The sequence below is a fragment of the Dipodomys merriami genome, unplaced genomic scaffold (genome assembly GCF_024711535.1).
Source record: "Dipodomys merriami isolate MVZ:Mamm:240054 unplaced genomic scaffold, mDipMer1.0.p SCAF_27, whole genome shotgun sequence".
Lineage (NCBI taxonomy): Eukaryota > Metazoa > Chordata > Mammalia > Rodentia > Heteromyidae > Dipodomys > Dipodomys merriami.
Genome location: NW_027204159.1, coordinates 5,574,544 through 5,595,805, shown reverse-complemented (window position 1 = coordinate 5,595,805; position 21,262 = coordinate 5,574,544). Strand labels below are relative to the sequence as shown.

The 21,262-nt window shown below is 43.3% G+C and overlaps 1 protein-coding gene across 4 annotated transcripts in view; it reads left to right on the top strand.

Moving 5' to 3' along the window:
* Nucleotides 1–20,909, top strand: part of Cdc25c (cell division cycle 25C) — a 48,942-nt gene extending 28,033 nt beyond the window's left edge. For all 4 annotated transcript variants that reach the window (XM_070036091.1, XM_070036092.1, XM_070036093.1 and 1 more), the window contains 6 exons: nt 8,668–8,766; nt 10,339–10,401; nt 16,113–16,211; nt 17,004–17,137; nt 18,376–18,487; nt 18,687–20,909. In XM_070036091.1, coding sequence (XP_069892192.1) covers nt 8,668–8,766; nt 10,339–10,401; nt 16,113–16,211; nt 17,004–17,137; nt 18,376–18,487; nt 18,687–18,836 — 657 coding nt within the window. In that variant the 3' untranslated portion in view covers nt 18,837–20,909. The remainder of the gene's footprint in view (nt 1–8,667; nt 8,767–10,338; nt 10,402–16,112; nt 16,212–17,003; nt 17,138–18,375; nt 18,488–18,686) is intronic.
* Nucleotides 20,910–21,262: the final 353 nt, after the last annotated feature.

Here is a 21,262-nt window from a genome sequence, read left to right as displayed (position 1 = left end):
AAGATCTGAGGATCATGGTTCAAAGCCAGTCCGGGCAGGAAAGTCCGTGAGACTCTTATCTCCAATAAACCACTAGAAAACCGGAGTAGCACCCAAGCACAGAGTTCAAGCCCCACGACTGACAAAAAACAAACAAACAAACAAAAAACAATGAGCCACAAGTGCTTGGCTTCCATTTCCTTTTTTTTTTTTTTGGTCGGTCGTGGGGCTTGAACTCTGGGCCTGGGCGCTGTCCCTCACCTCTTCAGCTCAAGGCTAGCACTCTACCTCTTGAGCCACAGCATCACTTCCAGTTTCCTAGTGGTTTATTGGAGATAAGAGTTTCATGGAGTTTCTTGCCCGGGCTGGCTTTGAACCGCGATCCTCAGATCTCAGCCTCCTGAGTAGCTAGGACTACAGGCGTGAGCCACCGGCGTCCGGCTTTGTGACTCGTACTCATCCTAACTACTCAGGAATCTGAGATCTGAGGATCATGGCTTGACACCAACCTGGGCAAAAGTCCTTGAGACTCTTAACCACTAAAAAGCCAGACGTGGAGTTGTCTTTCAAGTGGTAGAATGCTGGCCTTGAACAGGAACTCAGGGACAACTCCCATACTCTGAGTTCAAGCCCCAGGACCAGAAAAAAAAAGTGAAATAGTAAGGGATAATGTAAAGGAAGTGAGATTGATTGGAATGCATTGTAAATATGTTTAGAAATGTAATAATAAAATTTAGCCTGGTATAATATAAACTAATTAAAAATAGTTGAAAAAAATTAAGACCCTTGGCCTAGAGACATGGTTCAACTGGTAAAACACTTGTAGCAAGTGCAAGACCCTGGGTTTAATGCTACCATGAGAAATAAATACATGAATAATTTTTTTTAGTGGGTGAGGACAAGAGGGAAAAAGTGGGAGAGAGCAAAGGAAGGGGTAACATTTTCCAAAAAAATATACTCATTACCTGACTTATGGAACAGTAGCCCCGGTATATATCACCTTTATAAATAACAATAAAACAACTAAAATAAAAGAAATGGGAAAGTTTATGTTGGCTCATAGTTTTGAAGGTTTTGGTCTATGGTGCATCAACCTTGTTGCTTTTTGGCCTGAAGCATGAGAGACATCTTGGTAGAAGCATGTGGCAGAGAATTAGCTCATTTCATGGCACCCAAGCCATGGCACTGTGAAAGTATAACTTTGGAGTCCTCCAAAACAGAATGTTAAGTAGTATGGAAAGTAGAAATGAGAAGATCCAGTCATTTCCAAGAGTAGACTGTGCCGTGTTGGTGACCAGAACAGTGGGAGAATCAACCACTTTCCATTGCATCATGTATCCTGGTGACTGGGGTTCCACATGCCCTTGGGAAGCATCATCCAAGTTTCACTCCACTGAAGTGGAGTGTTCTTCATAAGGCTATTTCTTTTTCCTTGTTTTATTTTTTTTTTGGCGGGGGGGGGGGGGAATTTGGCAGTATTGGGATTTAAACTTAGGGCTTTTCACTTGAGAGCCCTGTAGACTAACCTTTTTCTTTTCTTTCTTTTTTTTTTTCTTTTTCTTTACTTCCTTCCTTCCTTTTTTTTGCTAACCATAGTGATTTCTTTTTTTTTCCTTTTTTTCTTTTTGGACTGCTGTTGAGTCTTTTTTTTTTTTTTTTTTTGGTCCGGTCATAGGGCCTGAACTCTGGGCCTGGGCACTGTCCCTCAGCTCTTCAGCTCAAGGCTGGCACTCTACCACTTGAGCCACAGCACCACTTCTGGCTTTTTTCTTATGTGGAATCGAACCCAGGGCCTCAGGCGTGCAAGGCAAGCACTCTACCACTGAGCCACCTTCCCAGCCCCCCATAGTGATTTATTCATCCAATTCAAAACTATTTATTTATTTTATTTATTTTTTACTGAGGTCCTGTTAAGTGTTAGGTACTGGTGGTTCAGTGGTGACTAAAACAGACTAGCATTTATATATTTAAAAAATTTTTTTATTGGGGCTGGGAAGGTGGCTCAGTGGTAGAGCGTTTCCTTGCATGCTTGAGGCCCTGGGTTCGATTCCTCAGCACCCATAAGCAAAAAAAAAAGCCAAAAGTGGTGGTGTGGCTTAAGTGGTAGAGCACTAGCCTTGAGCTGAAGAGCTGAGGGGCAGCGCCCAGGCTCAGAGTTCAGGCCCACGACCGGACCCAAAATAAAAAACAAAACAAAAGGTAAGGCTGAGCCAAAACATGGAAACATAGTACTCAGGCTCAGGATGCTCCCACTTACTGGATGGATGCTCAGTACTGCTGTTACTGGCCTCCTCCTGTGGAACATGGTCTAAGCTACCACTGGACTTTTTTTTTTTTTTTTTTTTTTTTTTTGTCGGTCGTGGGGCTTGAACTCTGGGCCTGGGCACTGTCCCTCAGGTCTTCAGCTCAAGGCGAGTGCTCTACCACTTGAGCTACAGTGCCACTTCTGGTTTTCTGGTGGTTTATTGGAGATAGGAGTCTCACGGTCTCTCCTGCCTGGGCTGGCTTTGAACCGCAATCCTCAGATCTCAGCCTCCTGAGTAGCTAGGATTACAGGCGTGAACCACCAGCACCCGGCTTACCACTGGACTTTTATACTCTTGGCTGTTGCTGCCATCTACTATATTATGCCATCTACGATATGATGTGGCTTAAGCTTCAAATCCTAGCTATTCAGGAGGCTGAGATATGAGGATCAAGATTTAAAAACAGCCTGTACAGAAGAGTCCAGGACTTTTCTCCAATTAACCAAAAAAGAAAAAAGCTGGATTGGAGGCATGGCTCAGCTATGTGAGACTCTGAGTTCAAACTCCAATTACACCCCCAAATAATTAACATATCTTATGTTTCTGTTTTACTCTTCACAGTTCAGTATCTAGTTGCCTTGAATGGATATAGGGAATATGTATCTCCCTTGGCCTCCTTACCAGAAGTCAAGGTTGCATCCCACCTAACTTTAGATTTTAGTAAAATAGGATTCTAGGCAGCCAAATTGCCAATGTCTTCCATAACAGACAATGTAACTTAGCAATTACACTATTTGTGTATGATGAAGGAAACAAAATGGGAGCTGAAATAGTCTAATTGAAGGAATATTTAATAAGGGAAGGCCTCTGAAGCATGACATATTAAAATACCTTAAGTAAGATGCCTAGAACTGAGGAGATTCCTAAGATGAGACTTTCCATGCTAAAGCTGGAAAAGTCCCAGGTAAACTGTGATTGAAGTTGGTCACCCTGGTTGTATATAAACCACACATAACAAAAGTAGAGGAAAGAGCATTCCACAAAGGTACAAAGGTTCCAAGATTGGAAGGATTTCGTTGTGTTAGAAGACTTGAGATCAGGTATAAGTTTATGAGTTGTTTGAGGTAGGAAAGAAGAGGTAGATAAGAGGCAGATTCCACAGGGCTTTTATGCTGTGATGAACAAGTGAATGTTTGTATTGAATCTAAGTGCAGTTGGGAAGGTTTTTTGTTTCTCTGTGTGTGTTTATGCTGATATTGGGGCTTGAACGGGCCTCTTGCTCTTGATCAGATCTTTCACTCAGGTCTGGTGCTCAATTGGTATACCTCCAGTTCCAGATTTTGTTGGTTAATTACAGACAAGAGTCTCTTGAATTTGTCTTACTAAGCTGGTTTTGGACTTCAATTCTCTGATTTCAGGTCTGAGTAATTAGGACTATAGGCATGAGCCACTGGTGCCTAGCTAAGGGAGGGTTTTGTTTTGTTGTTGGTAGTGGGGTCTAAACTCGGCCTGAGTGCTATCCCTCAGCTCTTCAGTTCAAGGCTAGCACTCTTCCACTTGAGCCACAGCGCCACTTCTGGCTTTTTCTGCTTATGTGGTGCTGAGGAGTCAAACCCAGAGCCTCATGCATGCAAGGCAAGTACTCTACCACTGAGCCACCTTCCCAACCCCTAAGGGAAGGTTTTTAAGCAGGGGTATAACATGATCTCTCCAGGTGTTGGTGGCTTACCTGTAATCCTAGTTAATCAGGAGGCTGAGACTTGAGGATCAAAATTTGATGTGGTTTTTTTTTTTTTTTTTTTGGGTCCGGTTGTGGGGCCTGAATTCTGGGCCTGGGCGCTGTCCCTCAGCTCTTCAGCTCAAGGCTAGCACTCTACCACTTGAGCCACAGTGCCACTTCCAGCTTTTTTCTATTTCCTTATGTGGTGCTGAGGAATCAAACCCAGGGCCTCATGCATGCAAGGCAAGCACTCTACCACTGAGCCACCTTCCCAGCCCTGAGGATCAAAATTTGAAACCAGCCCAGGCAGAAATGTCCACAAGACGCCATCTCCAATCAATTAGCAAAAATGCCAGACTGGAGGTATGGTTTAAGTGGCCGAGCACCAGATGTGAACAAGAATGCTAAGCAAAGCTTGACATCAGTCATAACTACCCAGTAAATTAAGATCTAAAGATCATGGTTCAAAGCCATCCTGAGCAGAAAAGTCTCATCTCCAATTACTCAAAAACCAGGAGTGTCGCTGTGGCTCAAGTAGTAGTGTGCTAGATTTGAGCACAAAGAGCCTCAAGAACAGTGCCCATACCCTGAGTTCAAGCCCCACAACTGACAAAAAAAAAATGCTAGGGCTGGAAGGTAGTTCAGTGGTAGAGTGCTTGCCTCGCATGCATGAGGCCCTGGGTTCGATTCCTCAGCACCACAAAAATAGAAAAAGCCAGAAGTGGCTCTGTGGCTCAAGTAGTAGAGTGCTAGCCTTGAGCTGAAGAGCTGAGGGACAGTGCCCAGGCCCAGAGTTCAGGCCCCATGACTGACAAAAAAAAAAAAAAAGAGAGAGAGAGAGAGAGAGAGAGAGAGAGAGAGAAAGATGCCCTGAGTTCAACCCCTAGCACCAGTACAAAAGAAAAGAAAAGAAAGGAATAGGGAAAGAAAGGGAAGGGAAGGGAAAGAAAAGGGTAGGAAGGAAAGAAAAGGGAAAGGTTGGGCTGGGAAGGTGGCTCAGTGGTAGGGGGTAGAGTACTTGCCTGGCATGCATGAGGCCCTGGGTTCCATTCCTCAGCACCACAAAAGCAGAAAAAAGCCAAAGAGGACGCTGAAGAGCTGAGGGACAGCGTCCAGGCCCAGAGTTCACCCCCCCCCCCACGACTGCAAATAAAAAATGAAAAGAGAAGAAAAGAAAAAGGTAGGAAGGGAAAGACCATTCTTTTTGCTAGATGAATAAGTGAGGGATGGGTTAGGAAGGATTCTGAGTTAAGCTGGTAGTCTAAGTAGTCCCAACAAGAATTGGTAAGATGGGGACTGGGAATGTGGCTTAATAGTAGAGTGCTTGCCTAGCATGCATGAAGCCCTGGGTTTGATTTCTCAACACCACATAAACAGAAAAAGCTGGAAGTGGTACTATGGCTCAATTGGTAGAGTGCTAGACTTGAGCAAAAAGAAGCTCAGGGACAGTGCCCAGGCTCCGAGTTCAAGCCCCAGAAGGGGCACACACAAAAAAATGGTAATATGGGCATGGTAGTACATACCTGTAGTGTCAGGTACTCAGGAGGCTGAGGCAGAAGGAACTCTTTTTTTTTTTTTTTTTTGGTCAGTGTGGGGCTTGAACTCTGGGCCTGGGCGCTGTCCCTCAGCTCTTCAGCTCAAGGTGAGCACTCTATCTCTTGAGCCACAGCACCACTTCCAGTTTTCTGGTGGTTTATTGGGGATAAGAGTCTCACGGACTTTCCTGCCCGGGCTGGTTTTGAACCAATATCCTCATATCTCAGCCTCCTGAGTAGTTAGGATTACAGGCATGAGCCACTGGTGCCCAGACGGAAACTCTTGTAGCTAGGATTACAGGTGTGAGCCACCAGCTCCTGGCTTCATTATCCTATCTTATCATGTATTATTTCAGCACCAGAGATTGACTATAGGGCCTCTTGTTTGCTGGGCAGGTGCTCTACCACTTGAGCTATACCCCAGCCTGATGTTCATCCTAGACTGCATAAAAAACAGAAACTAAGATAGACGCTGGTAGCTCAGCCTTAGAGGCTGAGATATGAGAAATGTGGTTGGAAGCCAGCCTCGGCAGGAAAATCCATGAGATTCTTATCTCCAATTAACCTCCAAAAAGTCAAAAGTAGGAACTCTTGAACCCATAAGTTAATTACAGGTTGAGGAACATGTTAAGACTCCATCTCAACAACAACAATATAGAATGTTGGTGGTAGCCTGGCCTAGTATGGTGGCTATGGAAGCAGAGAAATGTATGAATTCAGGATGTATTTTTTCTTGTTTTTATGTTTATATATTTGATCAGTATATGTTAATTATATGAAGTAGAGGATTTTCATAATACCCTCCTCTATTACTTGTTTCTCCCAGTCCCCCTCCCCCCCCCCAGCTTCTACAAATGAAAGGAAACATGTAATACTTACCTTTGTGAATTGTTTCATTTCACTTAAAAGAATGAGTTCAAATTCTATCATTTTCCAGAAAATGACTTTTGGATATAGACTTAACAGGATTTGATGGGTTGGATGACTGTGAAGGAAAGATGGGATTAAGGATGACTTGTACATGTGAAATTCAATGTGTTTTATTATTTGTGTGTGTGTGTGTGTGTGAGTGTGTGCGCGCGCGCGTGCTGAGGCTGGCTTCGAAACGCAATCCTCAGATCTCAAGCCTCCTGAGTAGCTACAATTACAGGCATGAGCCACTGGTGCCCAGCTCTTCCAGATATTTTGCTAAGAATACACATATATATTAACATATTATTATAAGACCTGGTTAGATAGCTCAGGGATAGAACACTTGCTTAGTATGTGCAAGGATCTAAATTTAATCTCAGTACTACAAAAAAAGTATATTACGGGCCTGAGGCCCTGGGTTCGATTCCTCAGCACCACATAAGCAAAAAGAAAAAAGCCGGAAGTGGCACTGTGGCTCAAGTGGTAGAGCGCTAGCCTTGAGCTGAAGAGCTGAGGGACAGTACCCAGGCCCAGGGTGCAGGCCCCACGACTGGACCCCCCCCCCAAAAAAAAGTATATTACAAAACATGTATTTGTTTAACATACTTAATTATTTCATAAATATATTTCCATGTCAATGAGATTAATTATAATATACTTTTTTTTTTTTTTTTGTCGGTTGTGGGGCCTGAACTCTGGGCCTGGGCACTGTCCCTCAGCTCTTCAGCTCAACGCTAGCGCTCTACCACTTGAGCGTCAGCCCCACTTCTGGCTTTTTCTGCTTATGTGGTGCTGAGGAATCGAACCCAGGGCCTTATGCATGCAAGGCAAGCATTCTACCACTGAGCCACCTTCCCAGCCCACAACATACCTTTTTTTTTTTTTTTTTTAATTTTTTTATTGTAAAGATACTATACAGAGGGTTACAGTTACATGAGTGAGGTAATGAGTACACTTCCTCTTGAACATTGTTACCCCCTCCATTGTTTTCCCCCTACCATCCCCTCCCTCCCTCCCTTCCCCAAGGTTCTTTTTTTTTTTTTTTTATTGTGATTAAGTGATTACTTAATTTCCAGAAATTCACAGTATTGTGGAATAATGATGCTCATTTAAAGTCACAAGTTCATTCTAACTTTCCTGGAGCAAATTGTCTATCACAGTCTGTAATATATAACGGTGCTCATATGTTATATACCATATATGTGATCAGCAGCATGGGGATATTTAGTAGTGGTTCAACCAGATGAGTGGGAGTTCTTTGTTTCTTAAGTCCTGTTAGTTTTGTCATATCACCTAACATTTTGGATTCATCATCCACTTATCAGGGAGACCATGTACTGTTTGTCTCTTCGTTCTTGGCTTACTTCGCTCAACATGATTCCTTCTAGCTCCATCCATTTCCCTGCAAATGCCATTATTTTGTCATTTCTAATGGCTGCATAATATTCCATTGTGTATAGATACCACAATTTTTGGATCCATTCATCTGTGGTGGGGCATCTAGGTTGTTTCCATATCCTAGCTATTGCGAACAGTGCTGCAATAAACATGGAGGTGCACGTGTCCTTGTATATTGGTTCCTGCACAACATACCTTTTTGATAAATTATATTGATGTTTATATTGATAATTTATAATGTGTAGGGTGTCAGGGGGTCTTATCTGTAATCCTAGCTACTCAGGAGGCTGAGATCTGAGGACTGTGCTTTGAAGACAGCCTGAGCAGGAAAGTCTGTGAGAGTCTTATTTCCAGTTAACCAACAAAAAGCTGAAGTGGACCTGTGGCTCAAGTGGTAGAGCAATAGATTTGAACTCAGGGACAGAGCCCAGGCCCTGAGTTCAAACCTCAGGACTGGTGCGCACACGCGCGCGCGCACGCACACACACACACACACACACACACACACGAACAACAACAATAACATTAACAAATACTAGGAGTATTGTTAATAAGCCTGCATTTGCCCACTTTCTGGTTTTTTTATTTTTGTCAGTCATAGGGCTTGAACTCTGGGCCTGGGCACTGTCCCTAACCTCTAGCACTCTAGGCGAGTGCTCTACCACTTGAGCCACAGGGCCACTTCCAGTTTTTGGAGTGGTTTATTGGAGATAAGAGTCTCATGGCCTTTCGTGCCCAGGCTGGCTTTAAACTGTAATCCTCAGATCTCAGCCTCCTGAGTAGCTAAGATTACAGGTATGAGCCACTGGTGCCTGGCTAGCAGGTTTTTTTTTTTTAACCTTTAACATAAGGATTTGTAGGAATTTTGTCATTTCAGGATATAAGTCTAAAGAAGACAGTCTCTTCCTATGACAATATCATTCAGATACTGGAAGATGAGTCTAACCAGGGGCATTTGATTGGTGATTTCTCCAAAGTAAGTTTGTTTATAAGCGCGTATGTATATGTGTGTATATATATATATATACATTATGTATATATACATATATAATATGCATATGTGAGTGTGTGGGTATGAGTATGTGTATGTATAAAGGGGGGAGGCGGTACCTCTGGCCTTACAAATGTTAGGCAAGCACTCTACCACTACCTATATCCCCAGCCCTCAGTTTTTTGAGACAGTGTCTCATTATGTAGCTCTTGTTGAGATTACATGAATGTACCACCATACCTAGCTTTGCATTCTATATTTTAGTGAGTCATTTTGGATTTAAATCTTGTCTTCTCTATTTACAGAGGATAATAGATGTAATTATGCATCCTCACTAAGTACTTTTTGTTGACCTGAAGGTGTGCTGGTGGTAGATTAGTCCTTAAGCTTTTCTAGTGAAAAAGTACACACACACAACAACATAAACAACCCACCTTTTCCTGTAGGATAAACAAATTAATAGCTGTACATTATTTCATTTTTGGCTTGCATAATTTCTTTGAAATCCTCTCAGGATAATTATGCTCTTTTTCTTTTACTTTTTTGATGTAGTACTCAAAGCCTTGCATTTACCAGGCAGATAAACTATCCCTGTGCTGTACCTACAGTCCCTTCAGCCTTTTGTGCACTGGTTATTTTGTTTTGTTTTGTTTTGTTTTGTTTTGTTTTTGGGTCCGGTCGTGGGGCCTCAACTCTGGGCCTGGGCACTGTCCCTCAGCTCTTCAGCTCAAGGCTAGCACTCTACCACTTGAGCCACAACGCCACGTCCGGCTTTTTTCTTTTTGCTTATGTGGTGCTGGGGAATGGAACCCAGGGCCTCAGGCATGCAAGGCAAGCGCTCTACCACTGAGCCACCTTCCCAGACCCTGTTTTGTTTTGTTTTTATGCTGGTACTGGGCTTGAACTCAGGGCCTCATGTTCTCACTTGGCTTTTTCACTCAACACTGGAACTCTACTACTTCTGGCTTTTTGGTGTTTAATTAGAAATAAGTGTTTCATGAACTTTTCTGCCCAGATGGCTTTGAACTGGAATCCTTAGATCTTAGCCTCCTGAGTAGCTAGGATTCCAGACATGAACCACTAGTGTCCAGTTTTGCACTGCTTATTTTTGAAATGGGCATATACTTCCTGCCCAGGTGCACCTGGGTGCCAATTAGCTTATTTTAGGCTTCCTATACATAGGATAACACGGCACATACCACTATGCTCAGCTCTCAAGTAAGAAGGGATCTTTAGACCTTTTCTATCTTGGGTGGCTTCAGACCCTGATCCTTCTAATCTCAGCCTCCCAAGCTAGGATTAGAGGTGTGAGACACTGGCACCCTGCTTTCATTTTTCTTATATACTCAGGGAATTTAAAACTCTATACACATTCAAGATTAGATCCGTAGGATCCGTTCTTAGAAACAGAATTATTATATATACTATATAGAGACCATTGAGTTTAGAAGTCCCCTAGGGTTCTTAGAGTCATTTGGAAAGTACAGTATTTGAGTCTTTGAACTTAAGCTTTGATGGGAAATACTAGCTACTATTTCTGCTCTTGGGTATTTCTAGGTTTGTGTGCTGCCAACTGTATCAGGAAGACACCAAGATCTGAAGTATGTCAACCCAGAAACAGTAAGCAGATTTCTGGAGATGATAACTGATTACATAAGCTACCATCTGATCTATTCTGTCCCCCAAATCCCCTCTTCAATTTTTATTTCTTTCATTACCACAGCTGTGTTAATTAACTCCCTTTTTTCTGTCCTTTTTATTTTTAATACATAATTTTAGAAAGGGTGGGTGGAAGAGGAAGAAAGAAAGGAGAAGGATGTGAAAAAACACAAAAAGGAAAATAGATCATTCAATTAGGATAGTCATAAATCCTGGTCTACATAGGATAATCCCTATTACACCTGTTACTGAGGGTAATTATTAATTGTCTTCTCTTTCACTTTCAGAGGTACTCGGTTTGTATAATTATGTGGTCATACTATCCACAATCTTGACCAAAGAAACCCCCCAAAACAGGATCACACGTTGGGCACCAGTGGCACATGCTTGTAATCCTAGTTACTCAGGAAGCTGAGATCTGAAGATAGCAGTTTGAACCCAGCCAGCCTGAGCTGGAAGTAGAGCTGTGGCTCAAGTGGTAAAGCACTTGCTTTGAGCAAACAACAAAGCTCAGAAATAGTGTTCAAGTTCTGAGTTCAAGTCCCAGGACTAGCACCAAAAAAAGGGGTGGAGGATCACAGGGAACATACAATATTACACTTAATTTAGTAAGATATTGAAAAGTCTCTACATGAATAAAAAGACATTTTATTTGTTTTTTTTGGGGGGGGTCCGGTTGTGGGGCCTGATGGGCCTGGGCACTGTCCCTCAGCTCTTCAGCTCAAGGCTAGTGCTCTACCATTAGAGCCACAGCGCCATTTCCGGCTTTTTTCTTTTTGCTTATGTGGTACTGAGGAATCGAACCCAGGGCCTCTTGCATGCAAGGCAAGCGCTCTACCACTGAGCCACCTTCCGAGCCCCAAAAAGACATTTTAATTTAGCTCTTTAATGTTTTCTTTTTTCTTTCTTTCCTTTTTTTTTTTTTTTTTTTTTTGGTCGGTTGTGGGGCTTGAACTCTGGGCCTGGTTGCTATCCCTGAACTTTTCAGCTCAAGGTCAGCACTCTACCACTTGAGCCACAGAGCCACTTCTGGTTTTCTGGTGATTAATTGGAGATGAGAGTCTCACGGATGTTCCTGCCTGGACTGGCTTTGAACCACGATCCTCAGATCTTGGCCTCCTGAGTAACTAGTATTACAGGCATGAGCCACTGGTGCCCAGCTTTATAATGTTTTTTTATATTGAAATCTATAGTTGATTTAATGGAACACTTCTTATTGAATGTTTTTTTCTTATGTTTAGACAAACTAAAACTAATAGATAAATATCCAATTGTGCCCATGTCTGTGTATTCTTGTTTATTAGTTTATTATTTGTGTGTGTGTGTGTGTGTGTGTGTGTGTGTGTGTGTGTGTGTGTGTGTGTGTGTTCAGAACTCTGGGTCTGCCTCTTGCTTAGCTTTTTCCCTCAAGGCTGGCACTTTACCACTTGAGCCACACCTCTATTCCATTTTGCTGGTTAATTGGAAATAAGACTCTCACAAACTTTTCTGCCCATGGTGGCTTCAAAAGGCCAGCATCTAGCTTCTGTGTACTTTTACTTAGGATGTTAGAAGAGAAATTGCTGGGTCAAAGTGTAATTGTATCCATTTCTTTGTTGGTTCATTCATTTGGGGATTGACCTCTGGGCCTCAAAATTGCCAGGCAAGCCCTTTGCCACCTGAGCCACACCCTCAGTGCTTTTGCTTTTAGCTTATTTTTCAGATAGAATTTCATGCTAACTTTACCCAGGCTGGCTTCTACTCAACCCTCTTACCTCTACTTCTTGAGTACCTGGGATTACAGGCGTGCACTACACCTGACTTACACTTATTTTTATGTGTATTTGCAAATCTTCCTCCAGAAATGCTGACCCAATTTATACATCTCCAAAGAGCTGCAATTTCTTCCTTCCATATCTCTTTCTGAAAGACCTGCTTTTTTTTCCTATAATAGCAGATGGAGACCCATTTCCCATCTCTTATAAAATTGAGATGTTTAGGTACTAGCTACCTCTTCTTCTGCTGCTACAGAAGCGCTCTCTCTCTCTCTCTCTCTCTCTCTCTCTCTCTCTCTCTCTCTCTCTCTCTCTCTCTCTCTCTCTCTCTCTCTCTCTCTCTCTCTCTCTCTCTCTCTCTCTGTTGTTCTTGGGGCTTAGTTGCTGTCCCTAGGCTTTTGCTCAAGGATAGTGCTCTACCATTCTACCACTTTGAACCATGGTGCCACTTCTAGTTTTCTGGTCCTTAATTGGAGATAAGTATCTCACAGACTTTCCTGCCCCAGATGGCTTTGAACCAAGATCCTCAGATCTCAGCCTGCTGAGTGGCTAGGATTACAGGCATGAGCCACGAGTGCCTGGCTTGCCCACCCGCCTACCCTCCTTTCCTTTCTTTCCTTCCTTCCTTCCTTCCTTCCTTCCTTCCTTCCTTCCTTCCTTCCTTCCTTCCTTCCTTCCTTCCTTCCTTCCTTCCTTCCTTCCTATTTTCTGTTTTTTCCTGTGCCAGTACTGGAGCTTGAATTCAGGAACTACATGCTATCCTTTAACTTTTTTTTTTTTTTAATGCTCAAGACTGGAACTCTTCCACTTTGAACCACAGTTTCACTTCTGGCTTTTTGGTGGTTAATTGGAGATGAATCTCGTAGACTTTTCTGCCTGGGCTAACTTCACACTACACTCTTCAGATCTCAGGGCTGGGAAGGTGGCTCAGTGGTAGAGCGCTTGCCTTGTATGCATGAGGCCCTGGGTTCAATTCCTCAGCACCACATAAGCAAAAAGAAAAAAGCCAGAAGTGGCGCTGTGGCTCAAGTGGTAGAGCACTAGCCTTGAGCTGAAGAGCTGAGGGACAGCGCCCAGGCCCAGAGTTCAGGCCCCATGACTGGACCCAAAAAAAAAAAAAAAACAAAAAAAAACCACAGATCTCAGTCACCTGAGTTACTAGGGTTATATATGTGAACGACCAATGCCTGACTATGCAGAAGCTTCTTGAGAGGCTACCTCTAACAATGCTAACTGCAATAAGATCTTGGTGTCCTGGCACTTTGAGCCAATGCTATTTCATCCTCTTACATCTGGTGGGGCTGACCCCATTGCTCTGTTTCAAATACAGAGCAACAGAGCTGGGCAGTTGGCTTGGTGGTAGAGTACTTGCCTCACATGCAGGAGGCCCTGGGTTCGATTCCTCAGCACCACATAAACAGAAAAAAGCCGGCAATGGCACTGTGGCTCAAGTGGTAGGGCGCTAGCCTTGAGCTGAAGAGCTGAGGGACAGCGCCCAGGCCCAGAGTTCAGCCCCCATGACAGCCAAAAAACAAACAAACAAGCAATCAAATATAGAGCAACTTTGTTCCGCCACTCTGGAAAGCAAAGTAGTATGAGATTCCTCAAAAGACTAAACTTAGAACTTCCCTATGACCCAGCAATCCCACTCCTGGGCATTTATCCAAATGACCACAAACCAGACTGCAGTAAAGCCACCAGCACAACTATGTTCACTGCAGCATTGTTTACCATAGCTAAAACATGGGATAAACCAAGATGCTCCACCGTGGACAAATGGATCAAGAAAATGTGGTATATATGCCCAATGGAATTCTATACTTCCAGCAGAAAGAATGACATTGGTAGGGAAATTAGTAAGGAAATGGAAAGACTTGGAAAAAATTACATTAAGTAAAGTAAGCAAGACCCAAAGAAAAATAGGCTACATGGTTTCCCTCACTTGTAATAATTAGTATGTCTCTATAAATCTACAAGTGAACCCAATGCATAGTAAAAGACAAATGATTACATAATTAAACAGCAGTCCAAACATTCACACAGTGAGAACAAAGGAGGATATTCTTAGGAGAGGATCACAAAGGCTCAATAGCTTTGTTCATATGATCATATAAAATGATGCTTATCAAAATGAACTCCAAGGGGCTGGGAAAGTGGCTCAGTGGTAGAGTGCTTGCCTTGCATGCATTAGGCCCTGGGTTCGATTCCTCAGCACCACATAAGCAGAAAAAGCTGGAAGTGGCGATGTGGCTCAAAGTGGTAGAGCACTAGCCTTGAGCTAAAGAGCTGAGGGACAGTGCCCAGGCCTAGCGTTCAGGCCCCATGACCGGCAAAAAAAAAAAAAAAAAGAACTCCAAGCCTGTATTCCTAGCTGAGATCTGAGGATCATGGTTCAAAGCCAGCCTGGGCTGGCTAGAAAATCAGAAAGTGGTGCTGTGGCTCAAGTGGTAGAGTGCTCGCCTTGAGCTGAAGAGCGTAGCAACAGCGCCCAAGCCCAGAGTTCAAGCCCGTGAGACTCTTATCTCCAATTAACCACCAGAAAACCGTAACTGGCACTGTGGCTCCAATGGTAGAGTGCTCACCTTGAGCTGAAGAGCTTAAGGAACAGTTCAAGCCCCACAACCGAAAAAAAAAAAATGAATTCTAAGAAATGGAAACAAGAGGTTTTTTATTGTACTGTTCTTTTTCTCTTCTTCAGTTTATTCCCTTTTTGTCACTGTTTTTGATTTCTCTATACTTTATTTTATATATGTTTATATGATTTAGGAAGGGGAAGAGGAAGCACAGAAATAATGGGACAAAGGGTGACCCAATTCAGCAGAGATACTCACTAGATACTATATTAGAAGTGAACTGTACAGGGGCTGGGAAGGTGGCTCAGTGGTAGAGCGCTTGCCTTGCATGCCTGAGGCCCTGGGTTAGATTCCCCAGCACCACATAAGCAAAAAGAAAAAAAGCCGGAAGTGGTGCTGTGGTTCAAGAGGTAGAGTGCTAGCCTTGAGCTGAAGAGCTGAGGGACAGCATCCAGGCCCAGAGTTCAGGCCCCACGATTGGACCCAAAAACAAACAAACAAACAAAAAAAGAAATGAACTATACAAGCTGGGTGCCAGTGGCTCCCGCCTGTAACTCTAGCTACTCAGGAGGCTGAGATCTGAGGATCAAGGTTCAAAGCCAACCCAGGCAGTAAAGTCCATGAGACTCTTATCTCCAATAAAACCACTAGAAAATCAGAAGTGGTGCTGTGGCTCAAGCGGTAGAGCGCTCGCCTTGAGCTGAATAGTGTAGCAACAGCGCCCAAGCCCAGAGTTCAAGCCCCTTGACCAACCAAAAAAAATAAAATAAAATAAACTACACAATTTGGGAGTTGGGAGAGGAAAATGTGGGAGAAAATGAGGGAGGAAGTGACACTGTTCCAAAGAAATGTACTCATGCCTGGTGCTGGTGGCTCGTGTCCTAGCTACTGAGGAGGCTGAGATCTGAGGATCATTGTTCAAAGTCAGCCTGGAAAGGAAAGTCCATGAGACTCTTATCTCTAATTAACCACCAGAAAACCAGAAGTGGCACTGTGGCTTAAGTGGTAGAGTGCTTGCCTTGAGCTGAAGAGCTTCAGGACAGCGCCCACAGTTTAACCCCCATGATTGGCAAACAAACAAAACAAAAAGGAAAAGAAAAGATATGTACTTATGTACGTATTACCCAACTTATATAACTGTAACCTCTTTGTACATCACGTGTGTGTGTGTGTGTGTGTGTGTGTGTGTGTGTGTGTAGGATGACTTAAGGGGCTGTATGTACTATGGAATCTTGAGTGCCTAATGAACATGTGCACATAAGGAACTATGTGATAACTAAATTATGTTATCTCTCAGGCTAACAATGAGCAGTATAATCAACTATCAACTATCATTTCTGTTCAGGTAGCTGCCTTACTATCTGGGAAGTTCCAGAGTCTGATTGAGAAGTTTTTTATTATTGATTGCCGCTATCCATATGAGTACCTGGGAGGACACATCCAGGTGAGTACCTTAGCAGGGAGGGGCTGGAGGTGGGAGGTGGATCTTTATTGAGAAAGTCTGTGGACAAAGGGTCTTTTTTTTTTTGGTCAGTCTGTGGCTTGAACTAGGGCCTGGGCTCTGTCCCTGACCTCTTTTGCTCAAGGAGAGCTCTATACCACTTTGAGCCACAGCATCATTTCTAGTTTTCTGGAGGCTAATTGGAGATAAGAGTCTCATGGATTTTCCAACCTGGGCTGGCTTTGAAGCAGGATCCTCAGACCTCAGCTTCCTGAATAGCTAGGATTACAGGAGTCATCAGCTCCTGGCTTGGAAAAAAGGTCTTATGAAATCTAAAACCAAAGTAGAGATTAGTATATTTGGAGCACATTAATATATTTGGAGCACATTTATATTTTTAATTCTGTATGCTTTAAAACAACTATTTTCCCTTTCCATTCTCTACAAATCTTGCTCTATTCTGTTGGAGCGAAGGTCTTCTACTTGAAAATCAAAACATTAATCCAAGGACTGAGAAGTATTTTACAAACATTTATTGCTCACAGACATTTTCTGGCAATGTGGTCTCTGTCCTCTGGTCAGTTCAGTTCTGTGAACATTTATTGAGAATCTATCACATACCAAGCTCTAGGCTAGCCCCAAGGGTGGCCCAGAGACATCTTAGATCCCTTTCCTGAAGTTCCTTCTAGTTTTTCTGGCCTAAATTTTCTAAGATGGTATCTCAGATGTTTCTTTGAAATATTGATGCTATATACAAGCCCTTGAAGGAAAACTTACTAAAATTCTTTTTCACAGGGAGCCTTAAATTTGTATAGTCACAAAGAACTATATGACTTCTTTTTGAAGAAACCCATTGTCCCCTTGGATATCCAGAAAAGAGTAATCATTGTGTTTCACTGTGAATTCTCCTCTGAGAGGGGGCCCCGAATGTAAGTATCTACATGGGTTAGAGTCTGTGATAGAAATGGATCTTCACAAAAGTGTTGCTGTGGCTCAAGTGGTAGAGCGCTCGCCTTGAGCTGAAAAGTGCAGGGACAGTGCCCAGGTGCAGAGTTCAAGCCCCACGACTGTCAAAAAAAAGAAATGGATCTTCACTTAGACTTCCCAGTTTGGACAGACTGAATGATGTTAGAGAATTGAACAAATGTGTTTCTCTCTCTCTCTTAAATTATCTTTAAGTAGTTGTACAGAAGGATTTCTATAATTCAAAAGTTTTGGAAGCTGAGATTAGATTAGGAAGTATTGTAGTTCAAGGCCAGCCCAGAAAAAAAAGATGGTGACACTCATCTCAAAAAAATAGCTTGAGGTCTGGGAAGGTGGCTCAGTGGTAGAGCGCTTGCCTTGCACGCATGAGGCCCTGGGTTCGATTCCTCAGCACCACATAAGCAAAAAAGAAAAAAAGCCGGAAGTGGCACTGTGGCTCAAGTGGTAGACTGCTAGCCTTGAGCTGAAGAGCTGAGGGACAGCGCCCAGGCCCAGAGTTCAGGCCCCATGACTGGACCCCCCCCCCCCAAAAAAAAAAAAGCTTGACATGGTGTTTTGCTTCTATGTAATCCCAGCTGTGCAGGAAGCTTAAGAGCAGCAAGCAGAGAGAGAGAGAGAGAGAGAGAGAGACTCTATCCAAAAAATAACCTAAAGCAAAAGGGATGAAGGCATAGCTAAATGGTAGAATGCTTGAGTTCAAACTCCAGTACTACGAGGATAGTGAATGTAATTCTAATGGAGGTAAGAAGGAAAAGGTGCTATTTGGACTTTGTTTTGCAGTCTATTTCCACCCTCCCTTTCTCTTATGCTAGACAAGTGCTATACCCCTGACCTACATTCCCAGGCCAGAAGGACCATTTAGAATTAGTAATTGTCAGTTCTTTTTTTTTTTTTTTTTTTTTGGCCAGTCCCAGGCTTGAACTCTGGGCCTAGGCACTGTCCTTCATCTCTTCAGCTCAAGGTGAGTGCTCTACCACTTGAGCCACAGTGCCACTTCTGGCTTTTTCTGTTTAGGTAGTGCTGAGGAATCAAACCCAGGGCCTCATGCGTGCAAGGCAAGCACTGTAGCACTGAGCCAACTTCCCAGCCCAGTAATTGTCGATTCTTTCTCCCTCTCCCCATGAAGACTCATGGGGACATTCAAGAGATTGTTTCTTTCCACTGACCTCCCTTTTCTCTAAAGGTGCCGTTCACTGAGAGGAGAGGACAGGGCTCTGAACCAGTATCCTGCACTGTATTACCCAGAGCTGTATATCCTCAAAGGGGGCTACAGAGACTTCTTTCCAGAATTCATGGTAAAGAGGGGGGGTACGGGAGAGGTTGGGCACAAGGGAGTCAGATTCAGCTAGCAATTTCCTGGGGCTGCAAAGCCTTTTGAGAAGAAACTGATGTTCCTTCTTAACCACAGCCAGCACCATCATACAGTGTCTTCATTATCATTATAGGTAGAGTTCAGGAGTCTAGGAATCTCTTAATCTGTCACCTAACTTTCAGGAGCTGTGTGAACCCCAGAGCTACTGCCCTATGCATCACCAGGACCATCAGGCTGAGCTGCTGAGATGTCAAAGCCAAAGCAAGGCTCAGGAAGGGGAGCGGCAACTTCGGGAGCAGATTGCCCTCCTGGTGAACGATGTAAACCCATGATAGTGATTTAGCCACTGGTGATGAAGAAGTCACCAAAAGACATTGTGGTGACCCTGAGGCCATCATCTCTGTAGTAACCTAAGATTGTTTAAAAAAAAGATGTCCACACAACAGCAAGCTGCTGCACTAAGGAAATCCCAGGAGTAGGGACTGGTTAGGTTTCAGTGGAGCTGATAGCTGGTAGCTGAATCTGAGAGCTAGCTCTGGAAGGCGGTGGCTTTGACTTATGTAGAGATTTGTGTCACGTTCAGGAACTCCTGCATTTCTCTTCCCAATTTCTGTCTTTTTTTTAGCCAAATAGTTTTTTGTCTCTCTAGGCTCCTGGCTCTTTGGCCTCCCCTACCCCTTTCCCACAAAAGTGAAAAAGTAAACATTTCAGAATAAGAACTGTGATTGTGGGCCCACATCTGCTCTTAGATCACCAACTTAGACTCCTTTAAAGGTCTGGGAATATTGTTCAGTTGTAAAATGCTTGCCTACTATCCATCACTATATTTGTAGTGCTGGGTTCAATCCCCAGCACTACAAAGAAAAAAGAAATAAAATCTTGAGGCCGCAATCTGGGATTCAAAGACAGCCTGTGAAGGAAAACATGTGAAACTCTTTTCTCCAATTAGCCACCAAAAAACCAGAACTGGAGCAATGGGTTAAATGGTAGAATACCAGCCTTGAGCAATAAGTTAAAGGACAGTGATCAGGTCCTGAGTTCAAGCCTTTGTAGAAGCACACATGCACATGCACACACACACACACACACACACACACAAATAGACATAGAAGTAACTATAGGGGCTGGGAAGGTGGCTCAGTGGTAGAGCGCTTGCCTTGCATGCATGAGGCCTTGGGTTCGATTCCTCAGCACCACATAAGCAAAAAGAAAAAAGCCGGAAGTGGCACTGTGGCTCAAGTGGTAGAGCGCTAGCCTTGAGCTGAAGAGCTAAGGGACAGTGCCCAGGCCCAGAGTTCAGGCCCCACGACCGGACCCAAAAAACAAAACAAAACAAAAAAAACAAAAAAAAAGAAGTATAACTATAGGTGGACACTGGTAGCTTATGCCTGTAATCCTAGCTACTCAGAAGGCTGAGATCTGAGGATCGCGGTTCAAAACCAGCCTGTCAGGAATGTCAGTGAGACTCTTACCTCCAATAACTACTCAGAAAGCCAGAGGTAGTGCTGTAGCTTAAGTGGTAAAGTGCTATCCTTGAGCACAAAGAGGCTCTGGGACAGCACCTTGGCCCTGAGTTTAATCCCCATGACCGACAACAAGAAAGAAAGAAAGAAAAAGAAATGTATCTTCTTGCTTTTCTGTAAAGTAGTAGTCTGAACAACAAGAAAGAAAGAAAGAAAAAGAAATGTATCTTCTTGCTTTTCTGTAAAGTAGTAGTCTGAATACTTTTCAGTCCTGGAACATCAGCACCTTTTGAACTTGTTTGAAATGTAAATCTCCATAGTTTACCTTTTATTTTAAGTCAGAACTTCTGAGGCTCCCAACGCTCCAAAGTTGAGGTTTTAAGTCTGCTTTTCCATGTGGTTTTGGTGCTTGCTGAAGTTTGGGAACTATTGCTCTGGAATTAAGGGAAGTCAGACTATTCTTGAACTGTGGTACTGCATACCTGTAAGACTGAAGTAGGATAGGGAGTTCAAAGCCATCCACATAGTGAGGATCTGTGAACAACAACAGAACAACAAAAACAAAAGTGTATTCTTAAGCAGTAGTCCAAGTGTTCCTTTTTTCTAGACATTCTCTGGTATGAATTATGTATGAGTTACATAAAATTGTTCCCTACTCAGTGCCATGTGTCATGTGGTCTCAGAAAACCAAATGAGTAGCATTCTCTGAGGTAAATGGTAGATCTGAGTTGGGCTCATCATTTCCTCGTTTGTACTGGGGGTTTGACTTTTTCCTGTTTCCCAGACTTCTCCATTCCATTTTACATCTCATGAGGACTGTAAGACTTAGGAGATTTGTGATTTAAAAAGATAGGAATGAAAGAAAAAGTACAAAGATCAGCTAAACTCAAGGAAAACCTTTTTCAGTAACATCTCAGGCTTTCCTTCCCGAGAGCTCTTTAAAATGAGAAGGCTTTTATCTGTGTAGTAAGGTACATGCCCTCCTTGGCCTAGGGTAGCTCAGGGATTGACTGCATTTGTCATTCTCTGGCATTAAGATGCTGCAGGTAGCCCTGGACTGGGAAAGGTGGAATCACTTTGAAGCCTGGAATAGAATGTATGCAAAAATAACAGCTTCATAGTTCTGGAGTCTGCAGGACTCCAGGAAGGGAGCAGAAAGGAGTTTTGTAGTTATACAGCAGCCCTGCCTAAGTCTGGTTGGATTACATTTTTGTAATTTCCACCTTCTTGCCCTAGAGTGCTGCATGGATGCCTCACAGCAGAGGGCGCTGCTGTATTCTCTAAGACAGCTAGCT